Here is a 17,374-nt window from a genome sequence, read left to right on the forward strand (position 1 = left end):
CTATTTTCAGTCTTGAGTCACCTCCCCAGCTCGGATTCTTTTCAAATTGTGTCAGTGTACGTTCACTGATTTCGGACGCTTCAGGGTTGTGATCGTGTGCTTTATGTTCGTCCTTTTCTTTGTGCATTCATAGATTTTGTTCTCGGGTCTCTCTTCTGAAAGCGATTCCAATCTCAGTGAGGGCACCCGATTAAACAGAGCTTTCAATCTGCCTATATGTAGGTACATATTGATGGACATGACACTATGTCTGACCTTATTTGTGTGTGTGTGTGTGTGTGTGTGTGTGTGTGTGTGTGTGTGTGTGTGTGTGTGTGTGTGTGTGTGTGTGTGTGTGTGTGTGTGTGTGTGTGTGTGTGTGTGTGTGTGTGTGTGTGGATCGCAGGGTGTCGGGCGAGATGGCCAATGCCTCCCCAGACCTGGACAACGCCGAAGCCCAGCGCCAGCTCAACAACAACAACCGGCCGATCAGCTCCGGGCTCTGGGAGACGGAATGCACCAGCGCCAAGCTGTTCGAGTGCTCCCGCATCAAGGCTTTAGCAGGTGAGGGAACTCACACCCGTACATCACGGAGACGCGTAGAAGACGTACGTCCCACGCCCACACCGACCCACACCGAGTCCCTGTGAAGTGGAGTGTCCCCAACTAACGAATCCAAGCTTATATAATTATGATTATCCTCATTGAAATGGTGCTTATCGCCATTGGTAAGATGTAGGAGTCAGCGAGTGGGAATATCCTAATCCCTCTCGCAGGGCTTCCTTTTTTTGGGAGAAAAAAAAAATGTTTTAATGGGAACAATTGTATCTTTCCTGAAAGATTATGCAGGTTTAAATAAATCTCAAAAGGAGGATGAAAGCCGCCTCAACGGGAGGAGATGTGACCACAACTTTTCTTATTCCTGCAGGGTTATCTCCTTTTAAAAGACCACGCATTTGTTCCTTTCTTTCTTTCTTTCCCCCTGCATTTTAATATTAAAGTTTTTTATTTTTTTTACAATCCAATTTTCCCATCTATCTATCTTATCGGCCCCTCCAGACGAGCGAGATGCGGTGCAGAAAAAGACCTTCACTAAGTGGGTCAACTCGCACCTGTCAAGGGTTTCCTGTCGCATCGCAGACCTTTACAACGACCTGAGAGACGGATACATGCTCACCAGGCTGCTGGAGGTCCTCAGCGGAGAGCTACTGGTGGGTGCACACGCATACACACACACAGCAGCATAGCACAACACGGCGGCTTTCTTTTTATTTCTTTTTTTTCATTTTTTTATTTTTTCAACATCCGGGTTCCCCCTCAACTTTTCTCAAGCCGGTCACTCTCTTTTTCTCCAAATGATGCCTTCTTCCGATGGATATCATTTTTCTTGGTCACTTGAGGCCGTGGGGATATTTTTTTAATCCGAGGTGTGAATGTTCGTCCATATCGATAGTTTACCGACCACCACTAGCTACGCTGCTTCATCAGATTCACCTCAGCTTCCTTTCAACTTCTGATTTGCCCAATCAGTGCATTTTTGCCGGGAATGGCGCACCCTGCCACCAATATATATATATATATATATGTATATATATATATATATATATATATATATACTGTATATTTACACAGTTTATATAAATATAAATATATATATATATATATATATATATATATATATACTGTATATTTACACAGTTTATATAAATATAAATATATATAAATTTATCTTACTGTCCTCCAGCCACGACCCACGCGGGGCCGCATGCGGATCCACTGCCTGGAGAATGTGGACAAAGCCCTGCAGTTCCTCAAGGAGCAGAGAGTCCACCTGGAGAACGTTGGCTCCCACGACATCGTCGATGGCAACCATCGCCTCACGCTGGGTCTCATCTGGACCATCATCCTACGCTTCCAGGTGATTCAACATAGCAACAAATGACAGAAACATGTATCTGGAAACATCACTTATCCACAGTCAATCTACCACCACTACCTGGATCACACAGTTTTTGTCTTTATTGTATATTGTTTTATTTTATATATTTTTACAATTTACATATTGTGCTTGAAATAGCTTTTGTACTGCCTGTAGAAAAAATAAACTTGAATATAAGAACAGATAATAACAGATAAAAACGAATGCAGAAACACACACGCACACATCAAATACATTAATCACTTCCGATTTCACTTTATTCCCCATATTTTGTGACGCTATAAACAGAAGAATTCCAACACAGATTTAGTCGCTCTATCTATCTATCTATCTGTCTATCTATCTATCTATCTATCTATCTATCTATCTATCTATCTATCTATCTATCTATGTATCTATCTATCTATCTATCTATCTATCTATCTATCTATCTATCTATCTATCTATCTATCTATCTATCTATCTGTCTATCTATCTATCTATCTATCTATCTATCTATCTATCTATCTATCTATCTATCTATCTATCTATCTATCTATCTATCTATCTATCTATCTATCTATCTATCTATCTATCTATCTATCTATCTATCTATCTATCTATCTATCTATCTATCTATCTATCTATTTCTCTCACATCTGCATGCACAGTATGTGCTCACATGCTGACATGCACAGTGTAAGTACCTTCAAGGTATCTCTCTCTCTCTCTCTCTCTCTCTCTCTCTCTCTCTCTCTCTCTCTCTCTCTCTCCCATCTCCATCTCTTTCTATCATACACACCCCCCCACGAGGCCCTAGCGGTGCTACAGGATCTGTTCCCTCCATGTAAGTGCAGCAGCAGCCCAGGGCTCCGTCTCCATTACGCTCCAGTGCCACAGTGAAACGCTTGTTTAGCGTTATTCAGGCCGTCTGTAACAACGTCCCCTAATAACCATCTCATGGGACTCAGCGTCGCAGTGCTATAGCTTCATTATCACTCCACATTACACAGTGGTTAACCAAATTGGCTGCACTTATTCTAAAGCTATGATACGAATCTAACTCTGAGGCTGGCATTCGGCACGTTAGAAAGGCGACGTGGGTCCGGGAGTAAGAGGAACTAACGTGAGTCACAGAGCCAAATGTTTCCCAATACTAGCACTGCATTCACTCTGTTGTTTTGCGCTTGTTGTTGTTCTGTTCCAAAACGCTTTTGACATACAACTATACCACAGGCATGAAGATCATAGTTTTGTGAATTCAAAGTTTGTCTTAAAGAATAGGTTGTGGTCTGCATTGAATCTACTGATACGATGCACCCCTGGCCTGACTTCTGAGAGAAATTTAAAAAAAAAAAATTCTTCTGACACTCAAAGTCCTTCACGGGAACCCCCCCCTGAGTCCCCATTACTGTAACTCCCATGTAAAATTGTCTAATTGATTTTGCTCTTGGTTGCCTGCTGACGTCGTTTTTTTGTTGTTTTTCGTCGAGCGCGTTTAAAACCTTTAAAAGATCGACTTAAACCAAAGCCACGGACATGCGTGCTCACTTGACGGAGGACACGTAACAACATGTATCCGCTGTGTTTATCAGAGGTGATCTACATAATGAGCAGTTTGCTCCGCCCTGCAGCGTCCCCACCTCCAGCGGTGAGCTCGGCTGGAGTCCCGGCCAAGCGGCTCCCGAGTGCCACCAGTCGATGCTCTCATCAATTTTGCATGCGATGGAAAAAAAAACCCCAGAGTGGTACAAAAGAGTGTGTGTGTGTGTGTGTGTGTGTGTGTGTGTGTGTGTGTGTGTGTGTGTGTGTGTGTGTGTGTGTGTGTGTGTGTGTGTGTGTGTGTGGGCGTGGGCGTGCATGGGTGCTGGTGTTTGCGTGTGTGTGTGTGTGTGTGTGTGTGTGGGTGTGTGTCTGCACGTTACTAGGTTTGCATGTCTGGCTGACAAGGCGATAAGGAGCGAGTCAGGGGCGAGGCACACTTTCACAATACAAGAAAAAGAGGACTGGGTGTGGAGCCGGAGCCCAGTACTCAAACCAGGATGATGAAGAAGTGATGAAGGAGAGAGAGAGAGAGAGAGAGAGAGAGAGAGAGAGAGAGAGAGAGAGAGAGAGAGACTTTGAAAGACTGAACAAAGGAGAAGCAGACATACTGAGATGGATAAATAGATGAATAGATGTTTTTTGTGTAATTTTCTTTCTTCCCACTCTCTCTCTCTTTCTCCCTCTTTCTCTTCCTACCCCCCCCCCCTCTCTTGCCCTCTCTCCCACCTCTCGCTGTCCCTCTCTCCGTCTTTCTCTCTCTCTCTCACTCTCGCCGATGAAAGTCAGACATGCTTTGCCCCGTCAGCAGACAGGGCCCGGCCTCTGCAGTCCCAGCACAGCCTGAGCGCGGTGGGGATGGGAGGAGAAAGCGAGGGAGAGGGCGAGCGAAGGAGAGGGAATTATGAGGGGGATGAAAGGAGGAAACAAAGAGGGGGACAAAGGGGAAGGGAAAGTAAGAGGTAATTGTTTTGTGTCTACAGACACCAAAAGCAAATAACAACACAGGCTGTTATTTGAGGTGACTTCAATCACGGCGTGTTTTTAGCGGCGCGTCCGTGCTGCGTGCTCAGCGAACGAGTGCGTGTGTGTGTGTGTGCGTGTGCGTGTCCATCTCTTTGCGCGTCCGTGTTTGCGAACCTGACGCACGTCGCCGGCTTGCCGTTTACGTTCCTTTGGTGCGATTCTGGATCGATGGGCAACACACGTCAATCTGTAGATTCCACTGGATCTATGAATTCACGCAGTGAATTAGGGAATCCAGACAGGCGCTGAAATGTCCCGGGACACATGAAGAGGATAGATAAACACACGGCTTACATGGCTCATTTTAGAGTCAAGCTAACCTACTAGCGTCACAGTTTTCGCACAGGAAAGACGGACAGATGCAGGAGAGCAGGGAGAGTGGATAACAGACAAAATGTAGAACAGAAATGTTGATGACACATCACAATGATAATAAAACAAAGAAAAATATAAAATGTGTTGAGTATTAGTACGATCACATTTGTTTCCAAGACAGAGAACAAAGTCCTTATTTAACCTTATTTCCTCTGCCCAGTATCATTAGACACATGCGTCGTGTGTGTTTGTGCATTGCTGTGCCTGTGACTATCTCTTTTCATGTGCGTGCGCGCGCGCGTGTGCGTGAGAGTACAATGTGTACATGTGTGGATCTGATGTTTGGGTAGCAGCTGATTCCATCGTGTCACGTCCCCAATTAACTTGCATCATGTCAGTGTGATGTGATGGGTCGAATGGCTGTCACTGCCATCGGTCATCAGGCAGCGTGTTGACGACCGATGGATGTTCCACAGACACTCACTAAACATCTGCATTTCATCACACCTCTTCATACCACGGTCACGGCTGTCGGCAGCTGTAGATTTAGCCTTTGTTGGCAACTAATGAATGGAAGCATATTCCACATTTGCGCTGGCCACACTAAGAGGGTCAGGATTTTTCAAAATGGGAAATTGAAACCTTAGGACCTATAGATTGCTCTAGAGTGCTCAGACGGAGCGGCATGTGCTGCATCACCAGGCTTTGTAGTTTGATGCTATCAGGGAGCTCTGAGACAAAGGCGGACACAATATTAGAGCGTCAGACGTCCTCTGATTTAGACGGATTGGCCGATCCATAATGTCCAGTCAACTACTACTACTCCCCTACCTGATCACTGGGCCCTTGAACCGACGTCTCTCCACACGTGTGTGTTTGTGTCCTTCAGATCCAGGTGATCAAGATAGAAACGGAGGACAATAGAGAAACGCGCTCGGCCAAGGATGCCCTGCTGCTCTGGTGCCAGATGAAGACGGCCGGGTGAGTGACGCAGCGGAACAGACAGAAACCTGAGGAAACCAGAGAAGATTGGATTCCATCAGATGATATTGGAGCAGATTAATATTGGATTAGATTAAAATCAGATGACATCATATTAGATCAGCCTCCGTGAAGCAGATACACGTAGCCATCATGATTTTACACTGCTGATGTAGAAGTGACCCCTGACCCCAAACCCTGTGTGTTTCTTTTATCAAGGTATCCCGAGGTGAACATCCAGAATTTCACGACCTGCTGGAGGGACGGCCTGGCCTTCAATGCCCTCATACACAGACACAGGTACTGTAGCTAGCGCTAGCTCACAGAGGCACATGCTGGCTTTCAATTATGCATATGCCGACTCAGGCTAGAAAGCATATTTATGCACATTTAATTGCCAAAACTTTGTATCCGGCTGCTCAGATCACATCTTTGCGTGCAAATCCCCCGTCGACACACCTGCACACATACCATCAGCCTGTATCTCCATCACACATGCACGCACGCACGCACGCACGCACGCACGCACGCACGCACACACTCCAACACTAACTGTTCAATCCATTTGTGTGCTCCAGGCCAGACTTGATAGAATTCCACAAGCTGACGCGGTCCAACGCCACCCACAACCTTCAGCAGGCCTTCAACATCGCTGAGCAGAACCTGGGCCTCACCAAACTCCTCGACCCCGAAGGTTAATTTCAATTTTTTTTTCTTTATTTAATTGAGGCGGTTGAAGTCCACATGGAACGGCCCACCACCGTGTCTGCTTTCGCTTTCTTGGTTTAAATCCTGTGGAGTCCATCCTGCTCTCACTCCCTCTGGCCCTGTGGCGTTCTGTCTAGATGTGAACACAGAGAACCCAGATGAGAAGTCCATCATCACCTACGTGGTTTCCTACTACCACTACTTCTCCAAGATGAAGGCCCTCATCGTGGAGGGCAAGAGGGTCGGCAAGGTAACATACACATACACACGCATACACACATCACACACATCAGATAGACACAGATAGATTCTTGATTCCGTCTCTCTGTCTCCACCTCCCCCAGGTGCTTGACAACTGCATTGAAGCAGAGAAGATTGTAAACCGCTACGAAGCGCTGGCCTCAGATCTGCTGGACTGGATCGAGAAGACCATAGCCGTCATCAGCAACCAGAAGTTTGCAAACTCTCTGACGGGAGTTCAGCAGCAGCTGCAGGCCTTCACCACCTACTGCACCATCGAGAAGCCCATTAAGTATGTACGCCCATTAACATCCTTCAGCCGTGTCTACCTCTTTCGTATTGTGTTGCTGTGTTGTTGTTTTACGTAGGCGGAAATAAAGGATTCCTTCACTCTCTTTCTCTCTAGGTTTCAGGAAAAAGGGAACCTGGAGGTGCTTCTTTTCACCATCCAGAGCAAACTGAGAGCCAACAACCAGAAGCCGTACGTTCCCCACGACGGGAAGCTCATCTCCGACATCAACAAGGTGAAAGGCCAAACCCGGCGCTCCCCTGATGCACAGGCCCAGACACACACAAGCAGACTCCTTTATTTACACACATTTACGGTTAATTGTGTCTTTTGTTTTCTTCAATTACAATGACTAATAACTCTCAGTATTGTAAATGATACCAAATAACGCATAAGAACACTCTACATAGTTTTTTTTGAACCACATCAAACACATCAGGCACATCAGTTTGGAAATATATCATCCTATCACACAGAGCTGTTTTGTGTGTGTGTGCATGTTTCGTGTGTCTGTCATGGCTTTGCGTACATAATCTTTTGTTTCTTTGCGTGTTTTTACCACTCCCAGGCGTGGGAGCGGCTGGAGAAGGCGGAGCACGAGAGGGGTGTGGCGCTGCGCAAGGAGCTGATTCGCCAGGAGAAGCTGGAGCTTCTGGCCCAGCGCTTCGACCACAAGACCACCATGAGGCAGGCGTGGCTCAATGAGAACCAGAGGCTGGTGTCGCAGGTAGGAGACGCAGATCTCCAGGCCCGTGGCGAGAGGCTGAAAGATGATCCTTCCAGAAATGTACAATAACGACTATAAAGTTTGAACGTCCCTCTCCTTTCACACTGTCTCTCTCTCCACTTTTTTCTTTACCTCTTCCCTCTTCCTCCTCTTCCTCCCTCGCCTCCGCCTCTTTTCTCATCCTCTTTTCTCAGGACAACTTTGGCTATGACCTGCCCGCCGTGGAGGCCGCCATGAAGAAGCACGAGGCCATCGAGGCGGACATCACCTCATACGAGGAGCGCATCAGCGTGGTTGTGGAGCTCGCTACCGAGGTGGAGGTGGAGGGATACTACGACATCAGGCGTATCCTCGCGCGCAAGGAGAACATCCTGGGGCAGTGGAGTCTGCTGAAGGAGTTGGTGGTGGGGAGGAAGGTTCGGCTGGAGAAGAACCTGGCCCTGCAGAAGACCTTCCAGGACATGGTCTACATGATCGATTGGATGGAGGACACGCAGGTAGTGTGCGTGTGCGTGTGTGTGCATGTGCGTGTGTGTGTGTGTGTGTGTGTGTGGGTGTGTGTGTGTGTGTTTGTGGCTTTGTGTGTATGCATATTTTCTTTGAAAATGCTCTAGGGAGATAAAAGCTGTGATCACAAAATTGTTTCTATACTGTTAATACATGCGGATACATCTTTTTCTTTGTGCTAATAATCTCTATAAATAAATAAATAAAAGAGAGCTATTCGAAGGGTGTGACGCCCGATGACTTCTGAAAGTTTCTGCAACAATGGAAAAGAATGGTAGAATGAAAAAGGTAAGAGGAGCAGTGGTGTAACGGAATGTGGTTGATCCGTGATCCGTACGGGTCGCCCCCCACAGTTCGCCTCGCATGTGAACAGCGGATCATTTGCAAAATGTAACCAAAATAATAAATCTTGATGCAGAGTAAAAAGAAGATGGAGATGTGTGCTGTGTCGGCTTGGGCAATCCTGCAAAATTCCAGTCACCGATTGCTGGGGGGGGTCTGCACGCATAGAACATAATGTAATGTGACAAGTAAAGTATTTACACAAAAACATCCAGTTTTAACTAAATTAATTCCTATAGCAACGGAAAGCAACGTGGAGACATGCGGCTCCACTGTCCCAACAGTGGGGACGCACAGGTTTTTTTGGAACGGGACAGAACGGGATGGTCGGGTAAATCAGGTGTATTTAAGAAGAAACAAACTAAAATAAATAGATGTCAAATAATAAGACATGCGCGGGAGCCGGCTTGCACCGGTCTGGAGGAGAAACAAAAAAAACAACTCTGCTCCAATTCTCTGAGTAAGGTTGTAGTTTGAAGTAAGACATTTTTTCTCTATGAGATGATATTGTAAATTGCTTTATCATGATCACAAGGTTTCATATGGAGCGGCAGGCACATGCAGAGGGGCAGGGGGGGGGGGTGCCCCTTGATGCCCCATGGACCCCATGGTGTCCTTTTTATGTGTTTTTAAGCGTGAATGGGCATCGTGGTAGCGGACTGACTGGGCAAGATATGCATAATATAATATAATATAATATATATACACGCATAATATATAGTGTAATATGCAAAATGCCTCGAACCGGAGCTGGGCTCCATGTGCCCTTTCTTTTTTTTTTGAGCACCTGACCCTTTTAAAGTCTCTGCACGGGTCTGTAGAGCAGAGAAGTGAGATCCGATCACCAGTGGTTACTCGAGAGCTCTGAGCGGAGAGGGGGAAGAGCCTCTGGCCCCTCTCTCCCTCCCTCTCCCTCTCCCTCTATCTCTCTCTCCCTCTTCCTCTCCCTCTGTCTCTCTCTCTCTCTCTCGCTCTCTCTTCCCCCCTCTTCCCCTCTCCCCCGCTCCAGTTTCAGAACACAGTAAACTGCACTTATGCACCGTTTCAATGCTCATATATTGCCTGGCGGATAAAAAATAAAATAAAATTGTCTGTCATCAATGTCAATCGATGGCCGATGCCGATCTGCCCAAGCATAGTGCTGTGTTTTATTCTGAAACGCAATGATTGGTTTACGGTACGTGGATACAGCCAATGTCGCCACTATGCGTCTGCACGTCCGCCGTGTTGGAGCAGTCAAGATCCGCTCAGATCCGCTAGTAAACAAATACAATGAGTATTGGGAGATGCAGACTTATCTAAAACATCGACTGCAACTCGCTTAATTCTGAACAGACTTTCATGAAATTTTATTTGTTATAAAGGTGAGAAATTGAACATGATACTGTTTTCTTATTGGAATTAAATTCAGTTACTGGGGCGAAGATCCCATTTTACTCCTCAGCCCTCCCTTCCTCTCCCCTCCTCTCCTCTCTATCTTTCCTCTCATCTATCTTTCACATTCCTTTCCTTTTCTCTCCACACCCCTCCTACCTTCCATTTTCCCTCTTCTTTCTATGTCAACTAACATTGTCTCTCCTTTTTTCTCCTCTCTGTATTTCTCCATCCATCCATCCATCCATCCATCCATCCATCCATCCCTCCCTCCCTCCCTCAGGTCCAGCTGCTGTCTAAGGACTTTGGGAAGCACCTGCTGGAGGTGGATGACCTGCTGCAGAAGCTCACGCTGCAGGAGGCTGACATCACAGTGCAGGCGGAGCGGGTGGAGACACTCAACGCTGCAGCACTCAAATTCAGCACCGTAGAGGGTACGAGTCCACATACTAAACATGCCTGACAGTTATTGTTACTGAGCCCTGTAAGTGAAGTAGGGTTTGATATGTTTGGCTTTTTGCACGTGGAAGCCTGATGACATGACAGTATGTCATGGTCACAAATTAACATGTGAGAATGAGATCTTATTTCAACACTCCACAGCTAGTAGAAATCAGACCCGTATACCCTGGATATGTTTGGTTTCGTTTAGTTGGCTTTATATTCATGATCCAATGATCATCGAATGTGATAAACAAAAGTGCCTCACTTGACTGTAGTATTCCCTCCAACTTCTGGCTGGAGATTTTTTTTTTGTAAAAGAGCATAATTTGATGCAGCCTGGAGGTAAAGTAACTGCAACCTCTGTCTCTTTTCTCCATAGTTTTGGCTTCCGTCAGTTACACTTAATGTCATTACCACAAGCGCTTACATTAAGTAGGCTTAACAGGTCTAACTAGGTCAAAGCCATTAGCCCTAATCAATTTTTCCCTTTAATACACTTCCATCAAGAAGATTTTGATATCAAGTGAAAACACAACATGTACATATTATTATCAAGATCTGAGACAGTCCTCACAGGTAGATTGCATTGAAGCAAACGTTAAACAATAACATATTGACATAACATTATGGGAAAAGTTAATCTTGGATCTTGTTTTTCCTCTCCTAGGATACCAGCCGTGTGACCCGCAGGTGATCTGTAACCGAGTCAACCACGTGTCGTCCTGTCTGGAGGAGCTGAAACAGCTCGCCGCCAAAAGACGAGCCGAGCTGGAGGAGTCACGGCAGCTGTGGGCCTTCTTTCAGGTAGGAAGAGGGGAGTCTGAGTCAGCGTCTGAGGGGGCCCCAGGCAGAAAAACCCTTCTTCCTTTATTTTTTCTCGCTGTTCATTGCCGATTTATTCCCAAAGACTCTATTAAATGATGAGACATCAAAAAGCGTTTCCACAATCTTAACAGTGTTTTATTCCTGCTTGTTCACAGTAAACAACAAATGTAACCATATAAAAAATTATAAATAAATAACTGAAAATTACTTATAAAGCAGATTGCAAAAATATTAAAAAGAGTAGACACCCAGGACTACCCGATTGGGATCTCACTTGACATCCTCTATCAACCTCCATGTTCTGTTTTAGCTCAGTGTTTGTTTTAAGCCAATATCCCCCAAAACGTCTGGACGTGCTCTTGCTCAATATATTCTGGGCTCATTGACTTTTGACTCGGCTAATTGGATTCACTCAGCACTCACAACCCTAACCCCAATCCTAATTGTTGTATGTACTTGCTATGATCAGGGGTTAAATTGGGATTCGGGAGGTGGGTGGACCCAAAAATCACATTTTTTTTTTTTTGAAAAGCGATTGTGAACCATTTTGCTCGTTTTGTTTAAACCAATGGAGACGAAGACCATTTTCAGCCATTCCAAAAAAATGACTTTGTGAAAGTTTCACTGATGTTATTGAATGAGCTTCAGAATTAACTGTGAATTTAATGACGGCGTAATGACCGCAGTGATTCGTCCCCGGCAAACGGCTTGTCGAGTTGTTTCACTTTGCCAACCCACTAATTTACAAATGTCACTGATGCATTTTGGATCATTCTTCTCCAGCCATTCACAGAGGTTTGTGATAATGGGTTAAGAAACGGATATGGATTATCGGATGCACTGGATTAATCCAGGGTTTGATTTGTGGGATTTGTTTTATTGTCTGCTCGACTCTATTTTACTCTTTTTTTATTGTTAATGCATTTTCCTTTTGAATTCATGTGTCCCCCTCTTAATTTAGTTTTTCCTTTGTTTTTCATTGCATTATCATTATCATTACTACTACTACTATTTACTACTATTCTTTGATTTTTTTTTTTTTATTCTGCATTAAGTATAAAATAAAAACTGCCTTCTGTTGGTTTTCCGCCCACTAGGAGCTGGAGGAGTCGGAGGTGTGGATCCGGGAGAAGAGCTCCATCCTGGGGGCTCAGGGCTACGGAAAGGACCTGAGCAGCGTCCTCAAACTGCTGCAGAAGCACAAGACTCTGGCCGGGGAACTGCTGGCTCACCGCTCACTCTTGCAGGTGTGTATGTCTCTGCATGTGCGTGTGCGTGTGTGAGTGTGTGTTTGGCGGTCACACTTGACTTGGTGCTTGTCCTTGTGCAGTGTGTATCAGTGTGTAATGAGTGTCTATGTCTGTTGGGGTTATGTGTGTCTTTATGTTTCTGTTTGATATGTGTGTGCGTTTTAATGTCTATGCAAGTTAACTGTATGTGGGTGTGTAATTGTGTGTATGTGTTTGCCTTCCTATTTATCAATGTAATTTTATTATTATTATTATTATTATTATTATTATTTATTCACTGGTTTTGTCTTAACTGCCATATCTATTCCAAAGTAAGACTTGAGTAGAGATATGAAAAAAAATTTCTCTTTCCTTTGATTTGGGTAATTTTCAAGCGGTCAAGTTCAATTCAAAATCCACATCTTCTTCCCTAAAGTCAACAAATGTTTTAAAATCGTTATAGTTCTGTGGCTAGTTGCCGGTTTCAATAGCGTATTTTCTTCCATTTCCACAACACACTAGAGACCCACCAAAAGACTACAAAAGTTATTCTTGTGAATTAAAAATAAAGGGAGTGATCTTGGGCATCACTGATGAAAAGAAATGGCCCAATGCTGGTCAGGACAGCTGCCATAGTTAAAACCATCAAAGTCAATCTGAGTCTGAGAAAAATCGTAGAAAAACAGAAACTTTCTATTTTTTTCAGCCTTCACCATTTCATCTATTTCCATCCCCCAGAACACCATGAAGCGCGGCAAGCAGATCCTGAGCGAGAAGAGCTTCGGCACAGCGGGGATCCAGGAGCACATCATGGAGGTGAAGGGCGAGTGGAAGCGGCTGGAGGACCAGGCAGCGCAGCGTCTCGGCCACCTCCAGGAGGCGCTCAACTTCTTCCAGTTCTCCACGGAGATGGACGACGTGGCGGCCTGGCTGCAGGACACCTACCGCCTGGTTTCCAGCGAGGACTTTGGGCACGACGAGTACTCCACCCAGTCACTGCTGAAGAAGCACCGGGGCGTGCGGGAGGCCATCGACAAACACCGCCTCCATGTGGTGGCGCTGCGCAAACACATGGTGGCGCTGCCACTTCCGTACTGCGAGCAGGAGGTTCGCAGAAAATAGGATGAGGAGTGATGAATTATTTTATTTTTATTTTTTGCTTTAGTCGTTATTCTGCCTTTCCTCTCTTTTCATTATTATTCTCCAATTTTTCTTTCTCTCATTCTTTCCTCATCTTTCATTCTTTCTACTCCGCCCTCTATTCGACTCTTGTTTTCTCACTTCTCTTTTCTCCTATCTATGCTCTCCACCTCTCCGATTCAATCCCTTACTTCTCAGGAGGTGCTGGTGCGTATGGGGGAGACGGAGCAGCTCTATACGGAGGTGGCGGAGGTGGCGGTGCTGAGGCAGCAGTGGCTTCATGACGCCCTTGCCGTCTACCGCATGTTCAGCGAGGTCAACGCCTGTGAGCTATGGATCGACGAGAAGGAGCAATGGCTGGACAAGATGGACGTTCCCGAGAGGCTGGAGGATGTGGAGGTGGTGGCGCACAGGTGAAGGCGGAGGGAGAAGCGTAGGGAGTGCAGAGGAGGAGTTACAGGGCAGTATGTGGGGTATGGGTCTGCTAGGTGAGGCCGAGGGGGTCCAATCATTTTGAATCTATTGCTATTAACTGTAAAATAGTGAGGGAAGATATTGTAATTGAAATCAGTGGTTGTAGTGGGAGGCTTGTATAAAAAAAACTACTGAAACTGTAAATGGTATCTACCCTTAAACCTTTTTTCAACTTTCCTTTCGTAATCTTGAGGCACTGATAGGGACGTGTTTCATGTTTGACACACATATTTTACATATTCTAACCGTAAACATCAGTATGAAGATCTGCTTTGAGCACAGATAGGGAATTGAAGAAGAAATTCCAAACTAATATAAACAACTAACAACTAATAAATACAGCCTTTTATATGTTCTATATCTTCTTCGTACAACTGTTTTCCCACAATGCCCCTGTGTGTAGGTTTGAGAGCTTGGATCAGGAGATGAACAGCCTGATGGGAAGGATCCTGGACGTCAACCAAATCGTCCAGCAGCTCCTCGATGGAGGACATCCGTCCTCCACGGAGGTCCGAGGTTGTCAGGACCACCTCAACTCCAGGTGGGACAACACACAAAAAAACAATAACCAACAACAGAAAGAAAAGCAACAATCAAAAATAGTATTCACAGTAACATAATTACTTAATACAACTCAACTCAAAAGTGATAACATCAGAACAAAATCAAATCACCAAACAATTACACTCATACTAATACTAACAGGAATCATACTTTAAGTAATAACTACGGCTGGCAGCTCCCTGCCTGGTGGGAAATGCATTGATAATGCAGTGTCCAACATCCTTATGGGAGAGGAGTGGGTAGGAGAGAGGAGGAGGAGCCTTGCTCGGGGACAGAGAGAGAGGAGAGGGAGACGGAGGTGGGTGGAGAAAGGGAGAGAGACACGATAAAGGGCTGCATAACCCTTCAAGGGAAGTTCTGAAAGTATTGTGGTTCTACTGGGGAAAGTTGACGTAGATAGTCCGCCATTTGGTGATGATGGTTTGGTGCAAACCTACCTCGACTAAAAAGAAACAAATAGAATCTTTAATTAAAAATAAAATCTGAAAGATGAGCGGAAACAACCTATTTGGGTGTTTTCGCAGCATTCTTTATGATCAGGGTCACCATATACTGTAATTAGGGAGATAGTGCCGTGGCTAGTAGTCATAGTCATTCTGCTGCACTCTCCGTTGCACCCAATGTGTTTACCAAAAGCCGTTTTTATTGTTTCCCTGCCCCCTCTGCCAAGGCACTTACCGGTCAAGGCAGTGTCATTCACCCCTAATAAGAGACATCCACTAATTGTGCGTAAAATGGAAGAATCCAATCCTAATCCCACCAACGGTCGAGATAGGTGCCAAAGTAAGGGATTGCCCATGTCCTGTTGGCCCAGTTCTCATCTCGTCTGGTCGCCAAAACAGTCATCAAACCAGTCGCCAAACTATTGTTTGGGGGAGGAAGTTCAGGCGAGAAGCCGGCTTTCTTTTTTCTCACGTCCTAAACTACGCTGAACAATATTACGCACAGGGAGTGTTGTTCAGTGATGTAATACGCAGTACGCCATTTCGGCCACAGGGGCCTTCTAAATAGATGCTCTACCATGTTTATCACCGTTTATGCCCTACCTCCACCAGCCGGGCATTGAAGGGGATTGGCAGGTCCCCCGTTTCCCCTCGTTTTGGCTGGCCATGAGGGCTGTCTGTCAGGGGTAACCATTTCAACCTGGCTCTCTGTGACCCTGGCACGTGTCTTTCTCAGCGCGGCCATCTGTGCTGGCGAGTACCACAGCTAGGCCTACGTAAGTGAGGCCACTTCTAACCTGAAAAAAAAAGGACCTCATCCCTTGTCCTTATTTCCCCCTAAGACCGACTTTTATGCGCTTTTCTATGGGTGCATGATGGTGCTTCCATCCATCGACTTCCTGTCCCATGATTCTCCTTCATCCCGGTTATTATAGGTTTATCAACACTTTCCCAACAGTATTTATTGGTTCCTAAAAAAGGGTGAATACACTATGAATCCCAGTCAGTGTAAAGAAAATAAAATCAAGAGAACCAAATAGATTCTTACAAGAAATTCTGACAGCAACTGATAGCAACCTACCACCCATTTTGATATCAGTACACACAGGCGTTTAAAATACCCTAGGAAGATGTCATCTGCCGAGAAAGGGAGGTGAACATTAAAACAATTTTAATTACAAAATAATACAAATACTCAGCAGGTAAACAGCCTATATGACGGTATATGACATCACATTTTTAGGCTTCACGTAAACATTGGCTCCCAGTTGGATTTATCTTTGTATTATGAGATGTGTTTGGCAGCTATGAAGTCATAATGTCAGCATGTTGTCCTTCTGAGCATTTTCTCCCATTACCTCAGACAGGCCGCTGTGTGTGCGTGTTCAACTGGTCTGGATCAGAATCAGAGGAACATATTGTGTGACTATACTGAGACCAGACCGGCTGCTTTGATCCGCAGAGCAGAGATCAGCCTATTCAGTTACCGTTAATTTTAAACAGTGATGGTCCTGTTTGAGTATCACCTCTAAGTGTAACAAGGACTGGAATATGTGATTAAAAATAAAAAATAAATACTCGCCTGTGGTATCGTGGTCAGAATCAGTTTTTTGTTCAAATTTGATTGATGGTCATGTTGGGAGTTGCCCATAAAGAAAATGAACCCAAGTGCTGCTCCTACTAGAGACAGTGATCAGGCTTAATATGTACTTTAGTCTGACTTTTGATTATGTTTCACTGAAACTTTATTTATTTATTCTGAATTTACAGAAATGGCACAGGAGAGTGTTTTGAATGTTGCAGTGGATGAGAAACACCTTCACAGCTGGAACAAATCATTTATAAACCAAGTCTGCCACTTTTTCCTCCATATTCCTCCATTCCCCTCCTCCATCTTTCTCTTCCTTCTCCCTCCCCTCTCCCGTCTCCCCTCTTTTTTGTCCCCCCTCCCCTGCCTCCCCGCCCTCCCCTGCCAGGTGGAACCGGATCGTCGAGCTGGTCGAGCAGAAGAAAGACCACTTGGACTCGGTTCTTCGCCTCCAGAACTACCTGCTGGAGTGCGCTGAGATCAAGTCCCAGATTCAGGAGAAGAGGAAGGCCATCGACGCCACCCAGTACGTGGGCAGCGACCTGGGAGGGGTGCTGGCCCTGCAGAGACGCCTTTCCACCATGGAGGGTGCTCTGTCCGTCCTGGAGCCCAAACTGCTCCACCTACAGGTACGGGGAGATGGGAAAAGACAGGCAAATGAAAATATATCGGCGCAATATTTATTTTCTTCAAGCTAACATGATATGTAGTCAGTGCAC

At 45.4% G+C, this 17,374-nt stretch overlaps 1 protein-coding gene across 1 annotated transcript in view; it reads left to right on the forward strand.

Moving 5' to 3' along the window:
* Nucleotides 1–398: 398 nt before the first annotated feature.
* Nucleotides 399–17,374, forward strand: part of sptbn4b (spectrin, beta, non-erythrocytic 4b) — a gene marked incomplete at both ends in the record, with an annotated part of 59,889 nt that continues 42,913 nt past the window's right edge. The window contains 18 exons of the mRNA XM_080007525.1: nucleotides 399–543; nucleotides 1,039–1,190; nucleotides 1,724–1,897; nucleotides 5,670–5,761; nucleotides 5,981–6,061; nucleotides 6,340–6,455; nucleotides 6,607–6,719; nucleotides 6,814–7,001; nucleotides 7,116–7,233; nucleotides 7,567–7,725; nucleotides 7,920–8,222; nucleotides 10,232–10,382; nucleotides 11,060–11,196; nucleotides 12,315–12,464; nucleotides 13,185–13,553; nucleotides 13,785–13,999; nucleotides 14,464–14,601; nucleotides 17,044–17,284. Of these exons, the coding sequence (XP_079863651.1) occupies nucleotides 399–543; nucleotides 1,039–1,190; nucleotides 1,724–1,897; nucleotides 5,670–5,761; nucleotides 5,981–6,061; nucleotides 6,340–6,455; nucleotides 6,607–6,719; nucleotides 6,814–7,001; nucleotides 7,116–7,233; nucleotides 7,567–7,725; nucleotides 7,920–8,222; nucleotides 10,232–10,382; nucleotides 11,060–11,196; nucleotides 12,315–12,464; nucleotides 13,185–13,553; nucleotides 13,785–13,999; nucleotides 14,464–14,601; nucleotides 17,044–17,284 (3,042 nt within the window). The remainder of the gene's footprint in view (nucleotides 544–1,038; nucleotides 1,191–1,723; nucleotides 1,898–5,669; nucleotides 5,762–5,980; nucleotides 6,062–6,339; nucleotides 6,456–6,606; nucleotides 6,720–6,813; nucleotides 7,002–7,115; nucleotides 7,234–7,566; nucleotides 7,726–7,919; nucleotides 8,223–10,231; nucleotides 10,383–11,059; nucleotides 11,197–12,314; nucleotides 12,465–13,184; nucleotides 13,554–13,784; nucleotides 14,000–14,463; nucleotides 14,602–17,043; nucleotides 17,285–17,374) is intronic.

Source organism: Zeus faber (assembly GCF_960531495.2).
Source record: "Zeus faber genome assembly, chromosome: 9".
NCBI classification, from domain to species: domain Eukaryota; kingdom Metazoa; phylum Chordata; class Actinopteri; order Zeiformes; family Zeidae; genus Zeus; species Zeus faber.